Source organism: Onychomys torridus, chromosome 5 (assembly GCF_903995425.1).
Source record: "Onychomys torridus chromosome 5, mOncTor1.1, whole genome shotgun sequence".
Taxonomy (NCBI): domain Eukaryota; kingdom Metazoa; phylum Chordata; class Mammalia; order Rodentia; family Cricetidae; genus Onychomys; species Onychomys torridus.
This window is the reverse complement of record NC_050447.1, coordinates 37,743,263-37,761,815: the sequence shown is the minus strand read 5'-3', so window position 1 is coordinate 37,761,815 and position 18,553 is coordinate 37,743,263. Positions and strand designations below refer to the sequence as shown.

The following is an 18,553-nucleotide window of genomic DNA, read 5'->3' as shown; positions in this document are numbered from 1 at the left end:
GAAATACCAAGACAGTCCTATATGTAAAGCTCAGGAAAGACACTGTCTGCTGCTATAACTCTCCTTCAGAGCCCACCCAAGGGACATCTCTCAGCCCAGCTGGAGCATATGTTCTTTCCCGGGCACCATGGTGAGGGCTGGAGCCACAGGGGATGTCACCAGACTCACATCTGGAAAACAGAGGTCAGCTCAACAGTCAGAGTGGGTCTACAAGCAGGCATTCCCTCAGAACCCCATTATCTTGAAAAACACAATTTAAAAATAGCTTCCCAAGCCACTGATTCCTTGGTCCACACGAGCCAAGCCCTCCCATCTGTTTTCCAGCCTTGCCTTTCACATTCTTGCCCAGCCTCTGCACACACTGGAGCAGACTCTGTCCAAAGAGCCTTCCCTGAAGCACCCCCTGCACCCGCTCAGTCAGGTGCAGGAGCTGAAAGCACAAACAGAGGCCAGTTTCCTGGGTTTTTTAATATCCTTACTCGGCAAAATTAAAGGCTGACAATTATGAATAGAATAGTTCTTTCTCGTTTTCCTTTTTTTCTTTCCTTCTTTTTAAAAAGTGTTTTATTAAGTTTGGGGCTATTTTAATAGATGGACTGGCAACACATCTTCTCTAAGGAGGGAGGCTGGATGAGTGAGTGGGTGGATATGGGGCTGATGGCTGGCTGGGTGGGTGGCTAAGAAGGATGGATGATTGATGGGTACAGTCTGCGGAAGCAAACCCAAGGTACTTTGTATGTTGATCAGCAGGAAATCGCCACTGCTGGCTTCACTGGGGAAATACATCACAGCAGCTGGGAGTAGGGTCACTCTGCCCAAGTTTAGAGCAGCAGTGTTACCAACTCCTCCCATTGTTAAGCTCTCCATCAGAAAGTTCAAACCCATGCCCAGTGGCACGAAATTGTCTTAGCTGGTTTAATGATTTTGGTTTGGAACTGGGGGTGTAGCCCAGTAGCATACTTAGCTAGACATGCAAGGCCCTCGGATCAAAACCCAGTATCACGAAAGCAATTAAGTAGATGATTGGTCTGGCTTCCTGATGTCTCTACCTCAGAGACAGCGTTTGAAGGCTGAGCCTATTTGTCCACATCCCGTCCCCTGCTCTCTGGGCCACTTACCTTTGTTAATCCTGGAACACCTAAGACTGACAGCTATTTTTCTATGAGAACCTGTCCCCCACCCTCCACGCCCACCTTCCCTGCCGGGCACCACGACCGCCCCCTGGCGGCCAGGGGCAGGTGCACCCTCTCGGGACCGCCCGAGGGCAAATGCGCGTGCGCACAGGTGAGCTGCCGCCGCCCCGTCCGTAAGCCTGGCCACCTGCCTGGGACACTTGTGGTTGGTTGTGGCCCCGGGTCGTTTCCGGGCGGGGACAGGAATCCGGCCATGGGAGATACTGGGGGGACTCGCGAGCCCCGGACCCGGGCGAGAGAGCGAGACCCAGACCGGCGCGCGCACCGGGACCGAGACCGAGACCGCCACGTCGAGCGGCCCCGGGACCGAGCCGGGGACAGGCACCGGGAGAGGAACGGTGACGTGAGAGGAAACGGGGACCGTCGGGCGGGCAGGGAACGGAGGACGGACCGAGACCCGCGCCAGGACAGACACAGGGACGCGGGCCATCGTGCAGCTGAACAAAGAGCCTGGGAGAAGCCCCGCCAAAGCCGTGCGCGGCCCGAGCCCCGGGTACCCAGTTGGGACACAGCCCCGATCCCCGGGCCCGCGCCCTGGGGGGCCCCGGAGCCGCCGCCGAAGCAGGGCCTCGGGCGCCGCGGGCTGGACAGGTGAGGGGTGCACCTGCTGGGGACCCGGGCCGCGCCTCGTCGGCGACCGATCCTAGCCGGCGCTCGGGGGTGACACTACGACGTCCCCAACTCTTTGTTTGAACTTGATTACCAAAGGAGAAATGCAAGGCCCTGGAACCAGGGGAAGAAGGAGTTTCAGGACCGAAACCGGAACAGTTTAGAAGGCTAGGTGGGTGGGGCTAGCTGGAGGCTCCACTCTAGTGGCCACTTGACTATGCTAAGACTACAGACCCTTCTGCCGTGTTCGCAAGTTTGCCCTCCTTACCTCTCAAAGCCCAGTGCCCAGGGGGCGGGGGGTGGGGGCTGAATAAAGTTAGCCCAACGAAGAAGAGTTAATAGTTTGGCTTGCCCCTCCTGCCAAGGCCATATGCACAGCAGACCGCTGGCAGAAGCCGCACTTTTAAACAATTAATCAAGACCACCTGAAGTTCTCGAGTGGGTTTGTAAGCCCTTGGTCAGTGAGGTCTTTCTAAGCAGCTTCTTTTAAATCGTGTGCTTGTTTGAATCCCACCCTCCTGAAGCAACGAACTTCACCTGTGGGACCCGGCATTCCCCTGAGCATCTGTGTCCTGGAAGGTTTGTGAATGGAGATAGAAAGGAGGGCCACAGGTGGCCTGGTCGCCACCCCACCCCCCGGAGAGTTAGCATGCCATCCAACTCCACAGATGTTAGCAATGTGCAGAGTATAAACCGGGCTCTGCAGCGTGAACAAATGAAATCAAAGAGATGTTGCCCCTGATGGCCGAAACAAAGAAAACGGTCCAGGGGTGAGACTGGCTGTGTGTGTGTGTGTGTGTGTGTGTGTGTGTGTGTGTGTGTGTGTGTGTGTGTGTTTCTAAGCAGTCCCAATCAAGGCATGGTCTTGCCCATTATCATTTCAGCTCCAGTCTCTCTTGCTAGGTGATCTGAGCAGTGGTCAGAACTGTGGGCATCCTTTTCCCTGGAGACAGCCCTTCTAACTGACAGCAGGTTCTGTACTGATGCCTGGCCTCTGCTGTTAGCCATGGAGGCTGCATCTACACATGGAGGCTGCGGCTATCATGAGCTTATGTTAGACTATCTAAAACCAGCTAGCATTACAAAAGCCGCACCCAGATTCGGTCCGCTTTTTCGATCTTTGATGCCCGCTGTTGTTCAGCCCCTGACTGCTCCCATCTCAAGCTGCAATCACGGGAGGAGAAAACAAAAAGTACATTGGCAGGTTTCCTTATAAAATGGAGCCCTGGTTACCCCACCTCACTCCAAAGTGAAGGAAAGAAATGCATTTGCCCTGTTGCTTATTTAGAAGGTTTGGGGCCAAAGGGGAGCTTCTCTCTGTCCTCTTAAGCATTTACTGGAAGGAGGGGATGCAGGGGCCAGCGTGTGGTAATTTACTGTCAGGGTTCAGAGGCAGGAAGATGGCAGTGAAAACAGCCAACCGCAGCCCAGCGTGAAATCAGTCCCGACAGGAAAAACTGGGCTTTGGAAAGAACAAAGCTGGGCTCCCGTCTAAGCCCAGACAGGATCCCAAGGAAGGTGACCTAGAGCTGAGTTCTGTGGAAGGAAGATGGGAGAGGAAGATAAAAGGTGTTTCGAGCAGAAATTAATCAGCTTCCTCAGTGACCCAGAGGCCTGGGTCATCTTTAGGGGTGGAGGGCTGCTCACTGCTGCTGGCTGGGTGAGCCTAGGTTGTGAGTGTGCACAGTGCTAGAGCCTCCTGTGCATTGATGAAAGGTTTTCAAACCAAAGAAAGATGGGACGACATCTGTGTCCTAGAAAATTCTCGAAAATCCACCAAGTACAATGCAGCCTTCTGTTGAATCTTGGGCAGAGCCCAGCCTATGCTAGACAAACAGAAAAAGAAGGTGCCGGGGTGGCCAAGAAGAAATGATAGAAAAGTCTCAAAAGTAGCCTGGCTGGGTGTAATGGTGCCTGATTATAATTCCAGCACTTGGAAGGTGGAGGCAAGAGGATCAGGGGTTCAAGGCCAAGCTCATGATTGAGTTGAGAGTTCTAATACCAGTGGGCATGGTAGCACACGTCTGTGACCTAGCACTTGGGAGGCTGAGGCAGGAGGACCACATGTTTAAGGCGAGCCCAGGCTGCATCCTGAGGAATGTATTTTTAAGCAAACACAAATGAAGTCTTATTACTAAACAAATCATTGAGTTGCCACCCTGTCCCTAATGTCTGTGTGCTCCTTGGGTGCAGTGAACTGGCTTCGGAAAGATACGTGTCCGTACACTCCCAGCCTGCACAACGGGAAGAGGAATACTACCAATCTGAAGCTGAGGGGCTCCTGGACTGCCACAAATGCAGATACTTGTGCTCAGGGAGAGGTGAGCCTTGGGGACCCCGTCGGACCACTTATATTGCAAATGGCTTGAGGAGAGGCAAGGTAGGGCTTGGAGGGTATGAGTTGGTGAATTGAAAGCTCGTCCTGGTTTTCCCCTTTGGTTCCTAGCATTCTCATTTCTGTGCTTGCATGGGGTTCTTGCTTAAAAAAAAAAAAAAAAAAAAGACAGGAAGCTCTGAAGTGAGGCGCCCAAGCTTATCCAATGTGCTTGGCTCTGAGCATGGCTCAACCATGCTTCCACCTCTCAGCCCCCCGGGTGGAATGTGGTGCTTTCAGTGTGCCTGCCATGAGATGCTTGTGGTGGACAGGGGCACCTCTGGCACATCGAGCTCCATAGAGGGGACATCAGCCACTGGCTTTCCCTCTTCCTTGACTGAGATGCACAGTAAGAATAGACTTTTTTTTTTTAGACTTTTTTTTTTCTTTTTTTGGTTTTTTTGAGACAGGGTTTCTCTGTGTAGCTTTGCGCCTTTCCTGGAACTCACTCTTTAGCCCAGGCTGGTCTTGAACTCACAGAGATCGACCTGGCTCTGCCTCCCGAGTGCGTCACCACCGCCCGGTATAAGAATAGATTTTAAGACCAAATGCACAGCCTAGCTTGGTGACTTACCTGTCTGTAATCTCAGCTATTGCTGTGAGTTCTTGACCAGCTTGGGTGACATAGTAAGACCCTGTCTCAAATAACAAACAGACAAAATCATATTCATGCCTGGAGAAAAACAAAAATGTCATAAAAATTATTTAACCCTCCTGCACACCAAGTGCATTAATATTTTTGCTTTCATTAAAAACAAAAACCAGCCACCAACAGGATGGCTCAGGGGTAAAGGTGTTTACTGCCGAGCTGATGACTCCAGTTCAGTCCCTAGAACCTGCTTGGTGAAGAAGAGAACCAACTCCCCCAAGCTGTCCTCTGACCTCCACACACATGGCACACACACACACACACACACACACACACACACACAAAGTTAAAAAATAAAAGTCTGGCATGGTGGCATGTGGTCAGTGGGAGGAAGAGGTTCAGAGACCAGCCTGAGCTATAGGAGATCCTGTCTCAACTTAAACAAACAAAACCTCACTTGTGTTTCTCAGCAGCCAGCAGCCTGGCCTCCCAGGTCAGGAAGGAAGCAAATCTGGTTTGTCAGGGTGAACCCGATGGTGCAGGGCACTTGTAGTTAGTCTGCTGAGGCTACCCATGACCAAGTGTGGAAACATCGCAGCCTACAGGGGGGAATCATGGAGTCCCAGCTGAAGGTGTGCCCTAGGTGATGGTAAAGCAGCAGCGATTATAGGATTAGGAAGAACTTTGATGAAAGGCCTCTAAGCCATCTGGCTACAAGGATCTCATCTGGTTTACATATGCTGCTGCCAGCCATGTCTTTAACCCTCTTAACTCCTGAGGCTCAGAGAGGCACAGCAGATTACCCAGGTCACACAGCCATTAGGTGAAGGTACTGGAATTGGACCTTGGAACTCCAGCCTAAGGTCTTGTGGAAGGTCCTTCTCTTGTGCTGTAAATAACAGGAACAAACCTGAGTCTAAGAAGTTTCCTTTTCCTTTTTTCTTTCTTTTTTTTTTCTTTTTTCTTTCTGTGATTGATTTGCCAAGAGGAAAGGGGAGGGCCTGGGCTTCTGACCAAAACCCACCTAGAGTTAGATTTAATTGCTCCTGGCGATTTGGCTTTGAGCCTGGCACTTGGGTATGGAAACCCTGGTTTAGAAAGCTTGAAGATGGTTCATCCCTCAGAAACTAACAGATTGGAGCTGAAGAATGCTGGTGTTCAGAGCTCCCACGCGGGTGCACTGTGTGGAGAGACAGCCCTCTGCAGCTGGACTGGCTAGAGCAGGGAAGACAAGCCTGGGTGCAGGTTAGCCGAAGTCCTTTAAGTCCACAGTAGAGTGGATCCTTTGTGACCTTCTCTTTGTCGGTGAAATCATGTCATTCCACTCCCCACCCCTCCCAGCAAACAACGCACCCGGTGGCCCTCTGGGGACACTCAGGAGTCTGATCTGTAATTCACCCCCTAGAAAGTTCAGTTGAACACTCAAACCAACAGAAAGAGGTAAGTCCCAACTTCACTTGCAAGAAAGAAATCTCCCATAGAAGCATTTTTAGGGACTGGAAATAAAGGTCAGACTGAAAGCAGATGAATGCTTGCACACATGAGGCTTCCCTTGACCCCTCCCACTCCCCCCAGGCTTCTATAGGTGTAGATTCTGTTCATTGACTGTTTGGAGGGACAAGTGTACGGCTAATTCCATGGTTAGAAGATGTAAGTCTTAGCTCATTTGCATATGGAACACTTCTTCCTCCCTGCCCATCTTGTCGTAGTGTGTGTGTGTGTGTGTGTGTGTGTGTGTGTGTGTGTGTGTGTCCTGCCTTAGAAGCTTAGTCCTTCTTTGAAAGTCTGATTTTTCAGTGAGGCCAGAGGCACAGCAGCAGTCCCAGCTACCTAGGAGGCTGAGGTGAGAGGATCAGTTGAGTCCATAATTTAGATCAACCAAATCTAGAACAAAACAGACAAGCTGGGCTTGGTGGGACACACTTGAAATTCTAACACTTGGGAGGTTGAGGTGGGAGGAGCTTCAGGGGAGCCTACACTACGTAGGAAGAAGCTTTCTCGAAAAAATTACATCTTTTTCATTTTTCTCCCAATTAATACACTTATTCTCTCCTCCTCCCCCCTGCCCCCGCACCTCCCCGTGTGTGTGTGTGTGTGTGTGTGTGTGTGTGTGTGTGTGTGTGTGTACAAGTGCATGGAGAGCAGAGGACAACTCCAACATCATTCCTCAAGCGCTGTCCACCTTGTGTTTTGAGACAGGGTCTCTCCTTGGCCTGAGACACACAAATAGGTTAGGCTGGCTGACATGAGAGTCCCTGGGATCTCATCTCCACCTACCTCCCTAGCGCTGACATAGCAGAGGCTGGATATACACACTCATGCATGTGCAGCAAGTATTACCTACGGAGGGTCTCTCCAGCCCCTAGAGTTGGCACTTGTGTAGTCAAGAGTGCTGCTCTTTGGCTCAGAACCTTCTGGTGAGGCTGTTGAGAGTATCAGGGGTTTGCATTTCAAAGGGATACTTTCCTAAGAGGAAGCTGATCTTGTCTCAGGATGCATGTATCTGTGTTACATAGCTTTGTATACATGCATGCATACAGCAGGAAAGATTGCTGTAATAAAAAATTATATATCTAAGCAAAACAACTTCAGAGATCAAGGGTCACGGTCTCAGAGGTCTCGGCTCATCAGCACAGGGAGAGAGTCAGGAAGCAGAGGCAGGAGGAGGGGACAGGGAGGAATGGACTTCCTGCAGTAGACCCCCTTCCCCATCTTTGTCCCATCGGAGCCTCTAGCCTATTGGTTGGTACTGCCCATATGAAGGGAGGGTCTTCTGTTTCTAATCTCTCTGGAAACTAACACACACACACACACACACACACACACACACACACACACACAATCAGAAGCTCGATTTACTAACCTCCCAGGTTCTTGTCAGTTCAACCAAGTTGACAGTCACCATCAACCATCATACCATCCCAGCCAAGAGGGCTAGGACCCAGGACCATGCTGCCAGTGTATTAGCTTGTGATCCCCTGAAAAGGATCATGGAAGAAACTCATGTGTGGTCTTTTTCTAATTTATATTTTCAGTCCCTCCTTTTTATTAATTAATGCCCTAATATAGTACCAGTCTGCACTGAGACTGTGTCAGAACTTCAGAGTACGGCTGATTCGAAGAGGACTAACTTGCAAGGGGGTCTGGAGACTTGACCTGAGCCAGAGGTTGAACTGCTGATCTTGGGCTCCAGTGTCAGGGAAGGCCCACAAAGGCCTGTGAGCCCCGGGCCTTCGTTTTCAGGATGCTCCTTGGTCTGCACAGCCCTGCTCATCCTTTTGTGCCCCCACTAAGCCTAACAGAGGAGGCAGGAACCCCAGGAGGGCTCCAGCCCTTCCAGTGTTCCACTAGGAAATTCTCTCCGGCAGGAGATGAAGTACATGTGAGGCCCTGGGTTCCCATCCCTAGTACCACAAAACATTTTTGTCATATAGCAATGCACTGGAGAAACCTAAATGTCCCTTTGTCCCATTGAAGTGGTTATTAAATTCATTATGATGCCAGGAATGATGGCACACCTGTAATGCCAGCACTTGAGAAGCTGAGGCAGAAGGGTCAAGAGTTCCAGGCTAGCCTGTGCTAAGTGGTAAAAACGGCTTCAAAATAATTTAAACCGTTATAGCAATCTACACATCTTTTAAAGTCCTGAGGTAGGGCTGGAGAGATGGCTCAGAGCAGCTCACTTGCTGCTCTACGGTGAGGACCAGTGGTTGGATGCGCACCACATCCAGTTGTTCACAAATGTCTGTAACTAAGCCCCAGGATATCTGATATCTTCTTCTGGCTTTTTGGGCACCTGGACACACATGCACATATACTCACACATGGAAATAATAAAAATCAAAGATAAATCTATAAATTAGATTTATGTTTACAGAGATATAAAAATATATTTAAAATTAAAATTTAGATTTCCTGAGATGGGGGAAAATGTGTATCTATAGAGGGGGTAGATCTCATGTAGTTAGTCCAGGCTAGTCTCAAATTTATTATGTAGTTGAGGCTGGACAAAGAACTTCTGATCTTCCTGCCTCTGCCTCCCAAGTACTGGGATTACAGTCATGTGCCACCATGCCTGGTATTTTACGTGGATGCTGGGGATCAAACTCCGGTTGTCAAGCTTACAAGGCGAGCATTTACTAACAGCCATCCCTACTTGGCTTCTTTTTGGCGGCGGGAGAGGGGAGGGTGTTTCAAGACAGGGTTTCTCTGTGTGTAGCCCTAGCTGTCCTGGAACTCAGAGATTGACCTGATTCTGCCTCCTGAGTACTGGGATTAAAGGTGTGCACCACCAGGTTGGGGATTTAGCTCAGTGGTAGGGCACTTGCCTAGCAAGCGCAAGGCCCTGGGTTCGATCCTCAGCTCCAATAAATAAATAAATAGATAGATAGATAGATAGATAGATAAATAAAAATAAGTAAATAAAAAAGAAGGCATGTCGGGTGGTGGTGGCACACGCCTGTAATCCCAGCACTCGGGAAGCAGAGGCAGGTGGATCTCTGTGAGTTCGAGGCCAGCCTGGTCTACAGAGCTAGTCCAGGACAGGCTCCAAAGCTACAGAGAAACCCTGTCTCGAAAAACCAAAAAAAAAAAAAAAGGTGTGCACCACCCCACTGCCCAGCCCTGTTTAGCTTTTTTGAGCATTATGCTTTTCAGTCAAAAGGATTTCAAAAAGCATCCCTGCTGCCACCTAACACTAACTGCACAGCCTTTACCGCCCACGGTGGGCAGAAGAACGAACCAGCGGGTTGAGCTTCCTGGGAAGGACGGCGAAAGAATAAGTAGCATCTCGAAACAGTAACGCCCTTTTCTTACAGCCTGCTGCCAGATGCTGGAGGTTCTGCTGAACTTGCTGATCTTGGCCTGCAGCTCTGTCTCTTACACTTCCACGGGGGGCTACACGGGCATCACCAGCCTAGGGGGGATTTACTACTACCAATATGGAGGGGCTTATAGTGGCTTCAGTGGTGCGGACGGGGAGAAAGCCCAGCAGCTGGATGTGCAGTTCTATCAGCTCAAGCTACCCACGGTCACGGCAGCAATGGCCTACAGCGGAGCCCTCATGACCTTCTCCTGTCTCCTCATCCTCGCGGGTGTCCTGCGGGTCCCGTGGCACTGTCCACTGTGGCTGGTGATTGAGGGCTTGATGGACGTGCTCATCGCTGGGGCTTACATCCCGGCCTTGTGCCTCTTCTTCCAGCACCTCTCTGATGCCTACAGTTCGGATGTGTGCAAGGAGAGGGAGGCCCTGTACCACAGTAAAGGCTACAGTGGCTTCAGCTGCAGCGTCCATGGGGGAGACATCGGAACGGGTGTTTTTGCGGCCATGGGCATTGTGGTCTTTGCCGTGGGAGCTGTCCTGGCTTTTAGGGGTTACCGAAAAGTCAAGAAGCTGAAGGAGAAGCCCACAGAAATGCTTGAGTTTTAGACTTCTAGAATGTTCTGCCGAGTGTACATGATAGAAGCCGCTTTCAACCATAATCTTTCACAAGAATTCCTTGATGTGGAATTCAGTAATGCTTCCAAAATACCAAGCCAGTGTGGGTATGCTGGGTAGGCTCCTGGTTGCCTGGAGCAGTGTTTCTCTGGTTTCTGGCATCTTCTGTGGATGTGGAACTAACCAAAAATATATCAAAACCGAGAGCCAGACATGGTGGTACTGGCCTGTAATCTTATAATCCTAGCTCTTAAGGCTGAGGCAAGAGAATCTTGAGTTCAAGACTAGTCTGTGCCAAATACCAAGGCCAGATAAAGAAGGAGCTAGGAGAAGCCAGGACCCACAGGAGGAAGACAGTACACTGCATGATCAAGGCAGGGACAATTGCATTGGCAGCTTATCTTTAGAGTTCATGGAAAGCTACATTGACAAGAAACAGCTCAGCCTCAACTGTCTGTTCTAAACTCAGCTCTCTTCAGTAAATGTACCAGGTATCTCCATACTGAGTATCTGGTCCCTGCATTCCTTCAACCCCAGAAAAACTTAAGTGTGAGGGTGTAGCATAAAGAAAAGAAAATCCAATTAAATTCACTGAGCTGCAAAGAAACTATTCTCCAGGCCCCTTACAGTGGCCCAGAGCCCTCAATAAGCATTTGTACCTCTCGTAAATGTGCCATTGTATGAAGAATCCAACCCCACAGCTGGTATTCAGGATCTACCCAAAAGAAAGGAATGTAAAGTCTTTTTCTCAGCAGAAGAATGTTACTTTTGGCCAGATAACTCCATGGACTGGGTGGACTATGTGAATTACAGCTTGAGACCATTACAGTATTTTCTGATACAAGTGAATATGTTCTTTGCTTGATGGGAATCCAAGCATTTCAAAGAAAAAAAATTTAATTTGGAGGCGGTGGTTTTCTTTATGTTCGTAATACATTCTTCACTTAAATGCCATTGATCGACTTAGAAGACTTTGGGTTTAGAGACAGAATCACATACCTCTGTAGTACATGAATACCATAAGATTTTGCTCAAAGAAAAAGATTTTTATTTTTCTTTCTATAGATATTGTGACCGCACATATTCATTTTATTTTTGCAAAATAAAATGATCAAATTGACTTGCTTGCCTTGGATTTTTTTTTTCCCTCAGAACAGTGATGTACAGCAAAGACAGAAGTAGGTACAGAATTAAGCAGAGTGTTATGTGGTCAACCACAAAAGCAGCCTTGCTCAGAAAGATGCTGTTTACAGCAAAGACCCAGTGGACTTCAGAGTCTCAGCCTCTGCAGACCTCTGCCATCGTACCGCAGACCTGACCCACCCCAACTCAGAGACAAGTTGCAACGCCTGCCTTTTGTCCTTTTTTCTAATGTATCTTTCTGCATTCGTAGCATGCTTAAAGATACTTGTGGCTATGAGTACTTTAGCTAAGGCAGGTCAGGCTCTGGTGTCTGGAATCATCCCCCACAGTCGTATTTCTTCAATAAACCCTGTTATCATTGCACCTAGCAGAAGACTTGGAAGCCTAGATTTTTTCCACTTCAGTCGAGAGGTGTGTGCTGTGTACCAGAAGGAAAGGGGGCCATGCTTCCCATCTCTTGTATCAGTACCGCTTCTGTTTCTACATGCTGACGGAAGGGAAATCAGGGTAGGGAAAGATGTGGTGTGGGGGTGTCAGCTGCCCCCCACAGTGACATCTGGGCTGCTTCCACGTTTGCTGGACTTACAGAGCCTGGTTGGAGAGTGGGCAGTTTGACTCTGATGTTGGATTTTAAATAAGAGCAATACAGTTTCTCAACTCTCAGATCCCCACGCTGCTGTGTCCCCTGGCTTTTCAGGAATTCATGTGGGCCTGCAGAAGATAAACTCAGTTAGCTGTGCCCGAGGATTGTAGAAGTGACTGTGGCCTCATAACTGCCTTGATGATAAACATGGCTGGTGCCCATTAGTGTAATGCATAGTTGTCCTAATCTTTGGGAAACAGCACTTTTTCAGAATTCTCCCCATTTCTTCTCACATTTCATACTACTCTACTCCCATTTTAGAACATTACAGAGATGCCTTACCATCCATTTATGATTTTCAAGGAATTTTTAGTCATGTATTAGTGTCCACAGGGATTGGCCCCCGGGTCCCCTCCAAAATTTAAATCTGAGAGTGCTTTGGGCTCCTGTATAAAACACAGCATGGTATTCATGTAGAACATATCCATAGCCTCCTATATACTCTTATCTCTGGACTACTTATTCCCAACACTATAAATGCTATGCAAACAGTTGCTAAAATGTATTATTTAGTGAACACTGCTAAGAAAAAAGCCTGCTTTGTTCCATGGTCAGATGCTCTCAATCCTCAGTGGAATCTTTTGGTACAGAAGCTACAACTAGGGGCCTGACTGTTCTCCTTCCACTGGACCCTTCCCACAGGCTGGTGGGGGAGGGAGGCAGGTGAGGCTGGAAGCCCGATCTTCATTCATCAGATAAAACGTCTGAGGCTTGGAAGGACTTCAGTGAGCAGGGCAAGAACATTGGGGGTGGGGGGGGCAGACACTAGAAACTGGTGTTCAAATTTGGGGTTCATTTGTATTCCTCTTTGTCTCTCAAAATTCTTGTCTCTGCACCCCAAGAGGATGCTAATCAAACTTCCAGAAGTATAGCCTGAAGCTTCTGCAGGGAGCCAATGACAGGGCCAGCCAATAGACAAGAGATGTTCAGTCATGGCCCACCTGTTGACTCTCACCACCTTGTGGAATCTGCAGATCTTCCAGACTTCTAAGAAACTCCCCACACATGAACAGCCCAAGTATCTATCTGTAGAAACCTGGTTGAACAAACTGGTCCATCCATATAACCAAGCTGGAATTCATGTAATGAATGATGTGGCCTCTGGAGACAGATCTAGAGATAATGCTGGCATATAGTAAATGGAACCAGCAAGATGCTTGATGGTGTGTGTGCTACATTTATGTCTAGTGGGTGGGGAGGAAGATGAGGCACAGGTTTGAATGTTTTTATTTACATAAGAAAGGTTGGAAAGTGGGCTGAGGAGAAGGCTCAGTGGGCAAAGTGCTTGCCTCACACTCACAACAACTCAGTTCAGATCCCCAGAATGTGTGTCAAAAGCCAGGCATGGTGGTGAATGCCTAAAATCCCTGTGCTGGAGAGATGGAAGGTAGAGATGGTGAACCCCTGGAGCTCACTGGTAGATGGTCACTCAAGCCTTTTTGGTGAAGTTCCAGATCAGCAACAGACCTGTCTCAAAAAAAAAAAAAATGTGGAAAAAAGGTCACACCTGAGGAATGACACCTGACGTTGTCCCCTGACCTTCATACACACTCGTCACGTGCACATGCACAACCTCCCACCACAAACATGCATACATGCAAACATGCATACACCAAAGAGGGAGAAACAGACAGAAGCAGAGGAGTGTATTAGGGAGTTATGAAAAAGCCGTGGTGGCTGGGTAAGCGTTAGAGGCCATCTGGGTTACATGACAAAACTGTACTCTGGGGGGAGGGGAGAACATGAATGAAAAATTTCAATCTATACTTCATGACATTAACTTTTCTTTTAAACTTTTCATCTGAAATTTCACAAACAAGTCGCTAGATTAGTGTGATCACCACGACGAAACCCAGAAGCCATCCCAGCAGACACCTCTAGAGTGGCACCTTAACAGCCATACCCATCCTCCTCCTCTTCTCTCATCCCACTTAGCCCTGTCCAGTCACTGTCTGTGTACCACATCGCCAGAATGCTCCCCACTGAGACTGCTCCACAGACGGAATCATGTAGCCCTTTGAGACCAGAACTCCCCCACACCACCCCCACACACATAATTGCCTTGAAACTCATCCAGGTTGTTGCCTGTCTGCTTCTCTTTATTCTGGATAGGGCATTCCCTGGAGGCAGGCGTGTGTGTGTGTGTGTGTGTGTGTGTGTGTGTGTGTGTGTGTGTGTGAACCATTCACTGCTCAAGGGTAAGTTCTCCCAGCATTTGGTGGTTGCAAATAAAACTACTACTATAAAGACCCATGAACATGTTTTTTGTGTTTTTCTTCCTTTTTTAAATTTTGAGGCTGGCTCTCACTGTGTAGCCCAGGCTGGCCTCCCACTCAAGGCTCTCCTCCTCAAACTACCAAGTAACTTTATTTCTGTAGGGCAAATGTCTAAGGATACAATTGCAGAGTCACATGGTACACACATATACTTAACTTTCTTTCTTTCTTTCTTTCTTTTGCCAGAGCTGAGGATCGAACCCCAGGGCCTTGTGCTTGCTAGGCAAGCGCTCTACCGCTGAGCTAAATCCCCAACCCCTTAACTTTCTTAACTCCCCTAAGCCAGTACAGTTACAGTACCTGTAATCCTAATACATGGGAGGCTGAGACAGGTAGATAGGGAGTTCAAGGCCAGCCTGAGCTATAAAGCAAGACCTTATGTCAAAAAAAAAAAAAAATTTTTTTTAATTCCTTGTCTCCAAGTTTTTCAGATTGACACTTGATTTTTTTATAAGTATATGAGAAGTTTGCATGTGCAATGTTTGCATACCTGGTGCCTGCTGAGATCAGAAGAGGTCATCGGATCCCTTGGAACCGACATTACAGAGGTTGTGAGCTACCGTGTGGGTGCTGGGAACCCAACCCAGGTCCTGTGCAAGAGTCACATGTTTGGGGCTGGAGAGACAGCTCAGAAGTTAAGACCACTGGCTGTTCTTCCAGAGGTCCTGAGTTCAATTCCCAGCAACCACGTGGTGGCTCACAACCATCTATAATAGGATCTGATGCCCTCTTCTGGCCTGCAGACAGAACACTCACTGTATACATAATACCTAAATAATTAAAAAAAAAAAAAAGCCACAAGTTCTCTAACCACTGAGCCATCGCTCCACCCACCTTGCTGGCAATGATTTTTAAAAGTATGTTTTAGAAACAGGGTTGATGTTGTACAGCCCACCCACAGAGTGCTTGCTTGCCTAATATGCACATGTCTTGGGTCCCACCACAAGCTCTAGGATTTTAAATTCCTTTTTTTTTTTTTTTTTAAGATAAAACCAAGAATGTTGATAAGGTTGCTGAATCGAACCAGTCATCTTTGGATCCAGGGGATCCCTAGTTGACATGGTGTATGATCCAGCCTTAAACCAGACTCTCTCTCTTCCCCCAGGTGTGGTGCAGATAGTGGAGGTGATTTTGAATGGCATGGTTCTCATGTGCATCGTGGCCTCCTACTTCGTCCTGGCCGGATTCAGCGCCAGCTTTGCCAGCGGCAGCGGCTTCGGGAATAACTACTACTCACCTTTTGAGGGCACGGAGCTGGAGCAGGTTCGGCAGCTGGACCAGCGGTACACGATCCTGCGGTCGCCCCTGATCTATGGTGGCGTGGCTGTTTCTCTAGGGATGGGCGTTCTCACCATGGGCGTTTTACTGCGGGGAGCCAAGAGTCTGAGGAAGCTGCCTGGGAGGTGGCTGCTGCTGGAAGCCGCCTTCAGCCTCTTGGCCGCGGTAGGCTACTGCGTTGGCATTGGCATTTACCTGCACGCTGCATTGCGCATCAATTCCACCGACACCTGCAAAACCAGAGAGAGGCTCTATGCCCGCAGGGGTCTCACCTGGATGAACTGCCAGCTGGCGGGCACTGATGGGGCGGCGGCCACCTTCGCTTGTCTTCTGGTGATTATGTACACGGCCAGCGTGGTGCTGGCCCTGCGGGGCTACCGAGAACAGAAGCGCTGCAAAGCCAGCCAGGAACAGCACAGAAATTACTATGGAGATGTCCCAGAATACGTGTGGTCCGGCACGCTCTAAGGAGACCTGGACTCCTTTGTTCCTCCCCTACAAGCACATGGATATAGACAAGCGTGATTTCCTAAGCCTCCCTGCAGGCACCGCAGCAGAGTTGAGTTGTAAAAGTCTGTTGGCGGACCCCATGAAAGCTTGGGGGAGCGGGGAGGTCCTATTTGCTGAAAAGAGCCATCTGGCAAGCCTGAGTCTGCCCTCGTGGTAGGGCTCCTGCCATGTTATGAGGCGGATAGTGTTATGTAGGAGACTAGCCAAAGACATTCTGAGAGCTGAGAACACATCAGCGGGTAGTATATGCGGAGCCACCGCAGAAATCCTCTCTCAGCTGTCAATAGCTATATAGTGGAAAAACATGACAAAAGGCAAGCTTCAGGACTGGAGAGATGGTTCAGCTGTTAAAAGCACTGGCTGCTCTTACGGCGGACCCAGGTTCCCTTGCCAGCACTCACATGTCTCACAACAGTTCCGAACGAGTCATCTTCTGGACTTCAGGAGCACTGCATGAGCGTGGTGGTGCACGTACAAGCAAGCAAACACTCGTATGTGTAAAATTAAAACCCTTTTTTTGAAAAGGGGCAACAGTGTACTGTTGTACTTGGCAGCTGTGGTGTTGGGTTCCAGTGAGTAACTATTTCTCTCTCCTTCCCAGAGGGAGCTACTCTGTTGTGAAGGGCTAACATGGCAGTTCTCCAGAGATGGAAAAGGGGTTGGGCGACTTACACAAGGAAGGGAGATACTTTTAGCTTGATCCTCTTTAGGATTCCAGTTTCACAGACCAGGGAAAAACATTTTCCACTGGCTGTTCCAAGTAGATGTGTGTGGTGGTGGTGGTGGTGGTGGTGGCTGTTCCATTGGAACTAACTTTTTATTTTTATTTTTAAACACAAGTCTTCAATGGCTGGAGAGATGAGATGACTCCTTGGGTGAAGGCATCTACTGCCAAGCCTGATGACCAGAGTTTGACCCCTGGGACCCACATGGTGGAAACAGAGAATGGACTCCCTCAGGTTGTCCTATGCGCTCCTGTGCACACCATGCATGGGCACACTCACATACGTAGGTAATTCCTGTAGGGCCTGTCCAAAATAAAGGTTCAACAGTAAACCTCCTGCAGAAATGGGAAAACGGGCTGGAGAGATAGCTAGGCAGTTAAGAGCACTTTGCTGCTCTCGCAGAGGACCCAGGTTCAGTTCCCAGTACCACATGGCAGCTCTCAGCCATCTGTAACTCCAGTTGCAGGGACCCAACACCCCATTCTGCTGTCCGGAGGCACCAGGCACACATATCACACACATACATACAGGCAGGCAAACATTTAAATGTTTAATAAAAATGAAGGAACCTTCTAAGAAATGAAGCAAAGCTCAGGGGGAAAGAACCACCAGGAAATCCCTACTGTTAGGCTTGTCTGTCTACTTCACCATGTCACCCTTGGCCTGAGTATTAACTAGTGTCCTACACTAAGACTTGATGAGTAGCAAAGAAACTTTAACAATAGCCAAACTCAAATATGTACCCCTCAACATGAGACTAGCACCCCAACACACTATTCTCATTGATTCCCGGGTGTTCTGCCCACCTTGGGTCTTTCACTGGATAATGGAGACTTTGACCTATGACCCTAGCCCTGTGCCCGCTGGCTTCTCTTCTGATGGGAGCCCATCGGTGATTCATTACACTGCTGTAAATCCGGAGTTCGGGTTGGAAAGCCTCTAGCAAACTTGATGGGATTCGTCATTTGTCAGGCATGCTAAGACTGGTTATTCCAGTGTTACAGATGAGGGGACAAGGTCCAAGAAGGGCTAGGACTGATGCTCCTCACGGTGACTCACTGTGACATTGTTGTATGGTGACCTATCATTCTGGTTACATTCAGCACTGATGGCAGATGCTGTTATTTCTGTTCAGTGACAAAAACTGCCTGACACAGGTTCACTTTCCTAGTCACAAAACCTTTAAGCAGCAGAGGTAAGACTTGGACACAGGCCAGAGAGGTGGCTTAGCAGTTAAGAGCATTTGCTGCCTTTCCCAGCACTCAATCACATGTTACGTTTCACAACCTCCTATAATTTAAGCTCCTGGGACCGGATATCCTCTTCTGGACCCAACAGGCACCTGCACTCACATGTGCACATACTTGCACATACATGCACACAGATCATAATGTATATATGGTATCAAGAGGTGGAGGTTCAGTGCTCGCCTGGCACACTGGAAGAGCTTAGTGTGCTGCTGATAAACCAAGCTTTTAAAATGTTGATGCCAGATGAAGAGGAAGTCTTCAAGATGACTTCATGATGGCCTTTACTTGGACCTACAGGTAGCTGATCTTGCCTGAAATCCACAGACTAGAAGACATCCAGTGAGGGCAGAGGTAGTACCAGTCTTAGCTGGATAGCAATCATCTCACAGGCCCACACTCACCAAGTCTAAAGTCCTAGTACCTCACCTTACGGAAGGCGTGCCCACCTGGCCAGGTAGCTGCCTGGTTCCCATGTCACCGCCAGCTGTGCTTTGCTTAAGGTGCTACAGCAGCTCATAAACCAGTT

At 48.8% G+C, this 18,553-nt stretch overlaps 1 protein-coding gene across 2 annotated transcripts; it reads left to right on the top strand.

Moving 5' to 3' along the window:
* Window positions 1-1,301: 1,301 nt before the first annotated feature.
* Marveld3 (MARVEL domain containing 3) lies at window positions 1,302-16,115 on the top strand. 2 transcript variants are annotated; one of them, XM_036188629.1, is made up of 3 exons: window positions 1,302-1,784; window positions 3,996-4,123; window positions 15,370-16,115. In XM_036188629.1, exons 1-3 carry the CDS (start codon window positions 1,387-1,389, stop codon window positions 16,008-16,010), a joined length of 1,167 nt encoding a protein of 388 aa, XP_036044522.1. In that variant the 5' UTR covers window positions 1,302-1,386; the 3' UTR covers window positions 16,011-16,115. The 2 variants fall into 2 exon arrangements, with proteins under 2 accessions (XP_036044522.1, XP_036044523.1); XM_036188630.1 differs by lacking the exon at window positions 15,370-16,115 and adding an exon at window positions 9,583-10,193 and having other exon boundaries at window positions 1,387-1,784.
* The last annotated feature ends 2,438 nt before the right edge of the window (window positions 16,116-18,553 follow it).

Coding starts and splice junctions, on each gene's coding strand:
- Marveld3 (XM_036188629.1), top strand. CDS start 1,387: ATGGGAGATACTGGGGGGACTCGCGAGCCCCGGACCCGGGCGAGAGAG. Junction 1,785..3,995: donor GGGCGCCGCGGGCTGGACAG/GTGAGGGGTGCA, acceptor CCTTGGGTGCAG/TGAACTGGCTTCGGAAAGAT. Junction 4,124..15,369: donor ATACTTGTGCTCAGGGAGAG/GTGAGCCTTGGG, acceptor CTCTTCCCCCAG/GTGTGGTGCAGATAGTGGAG.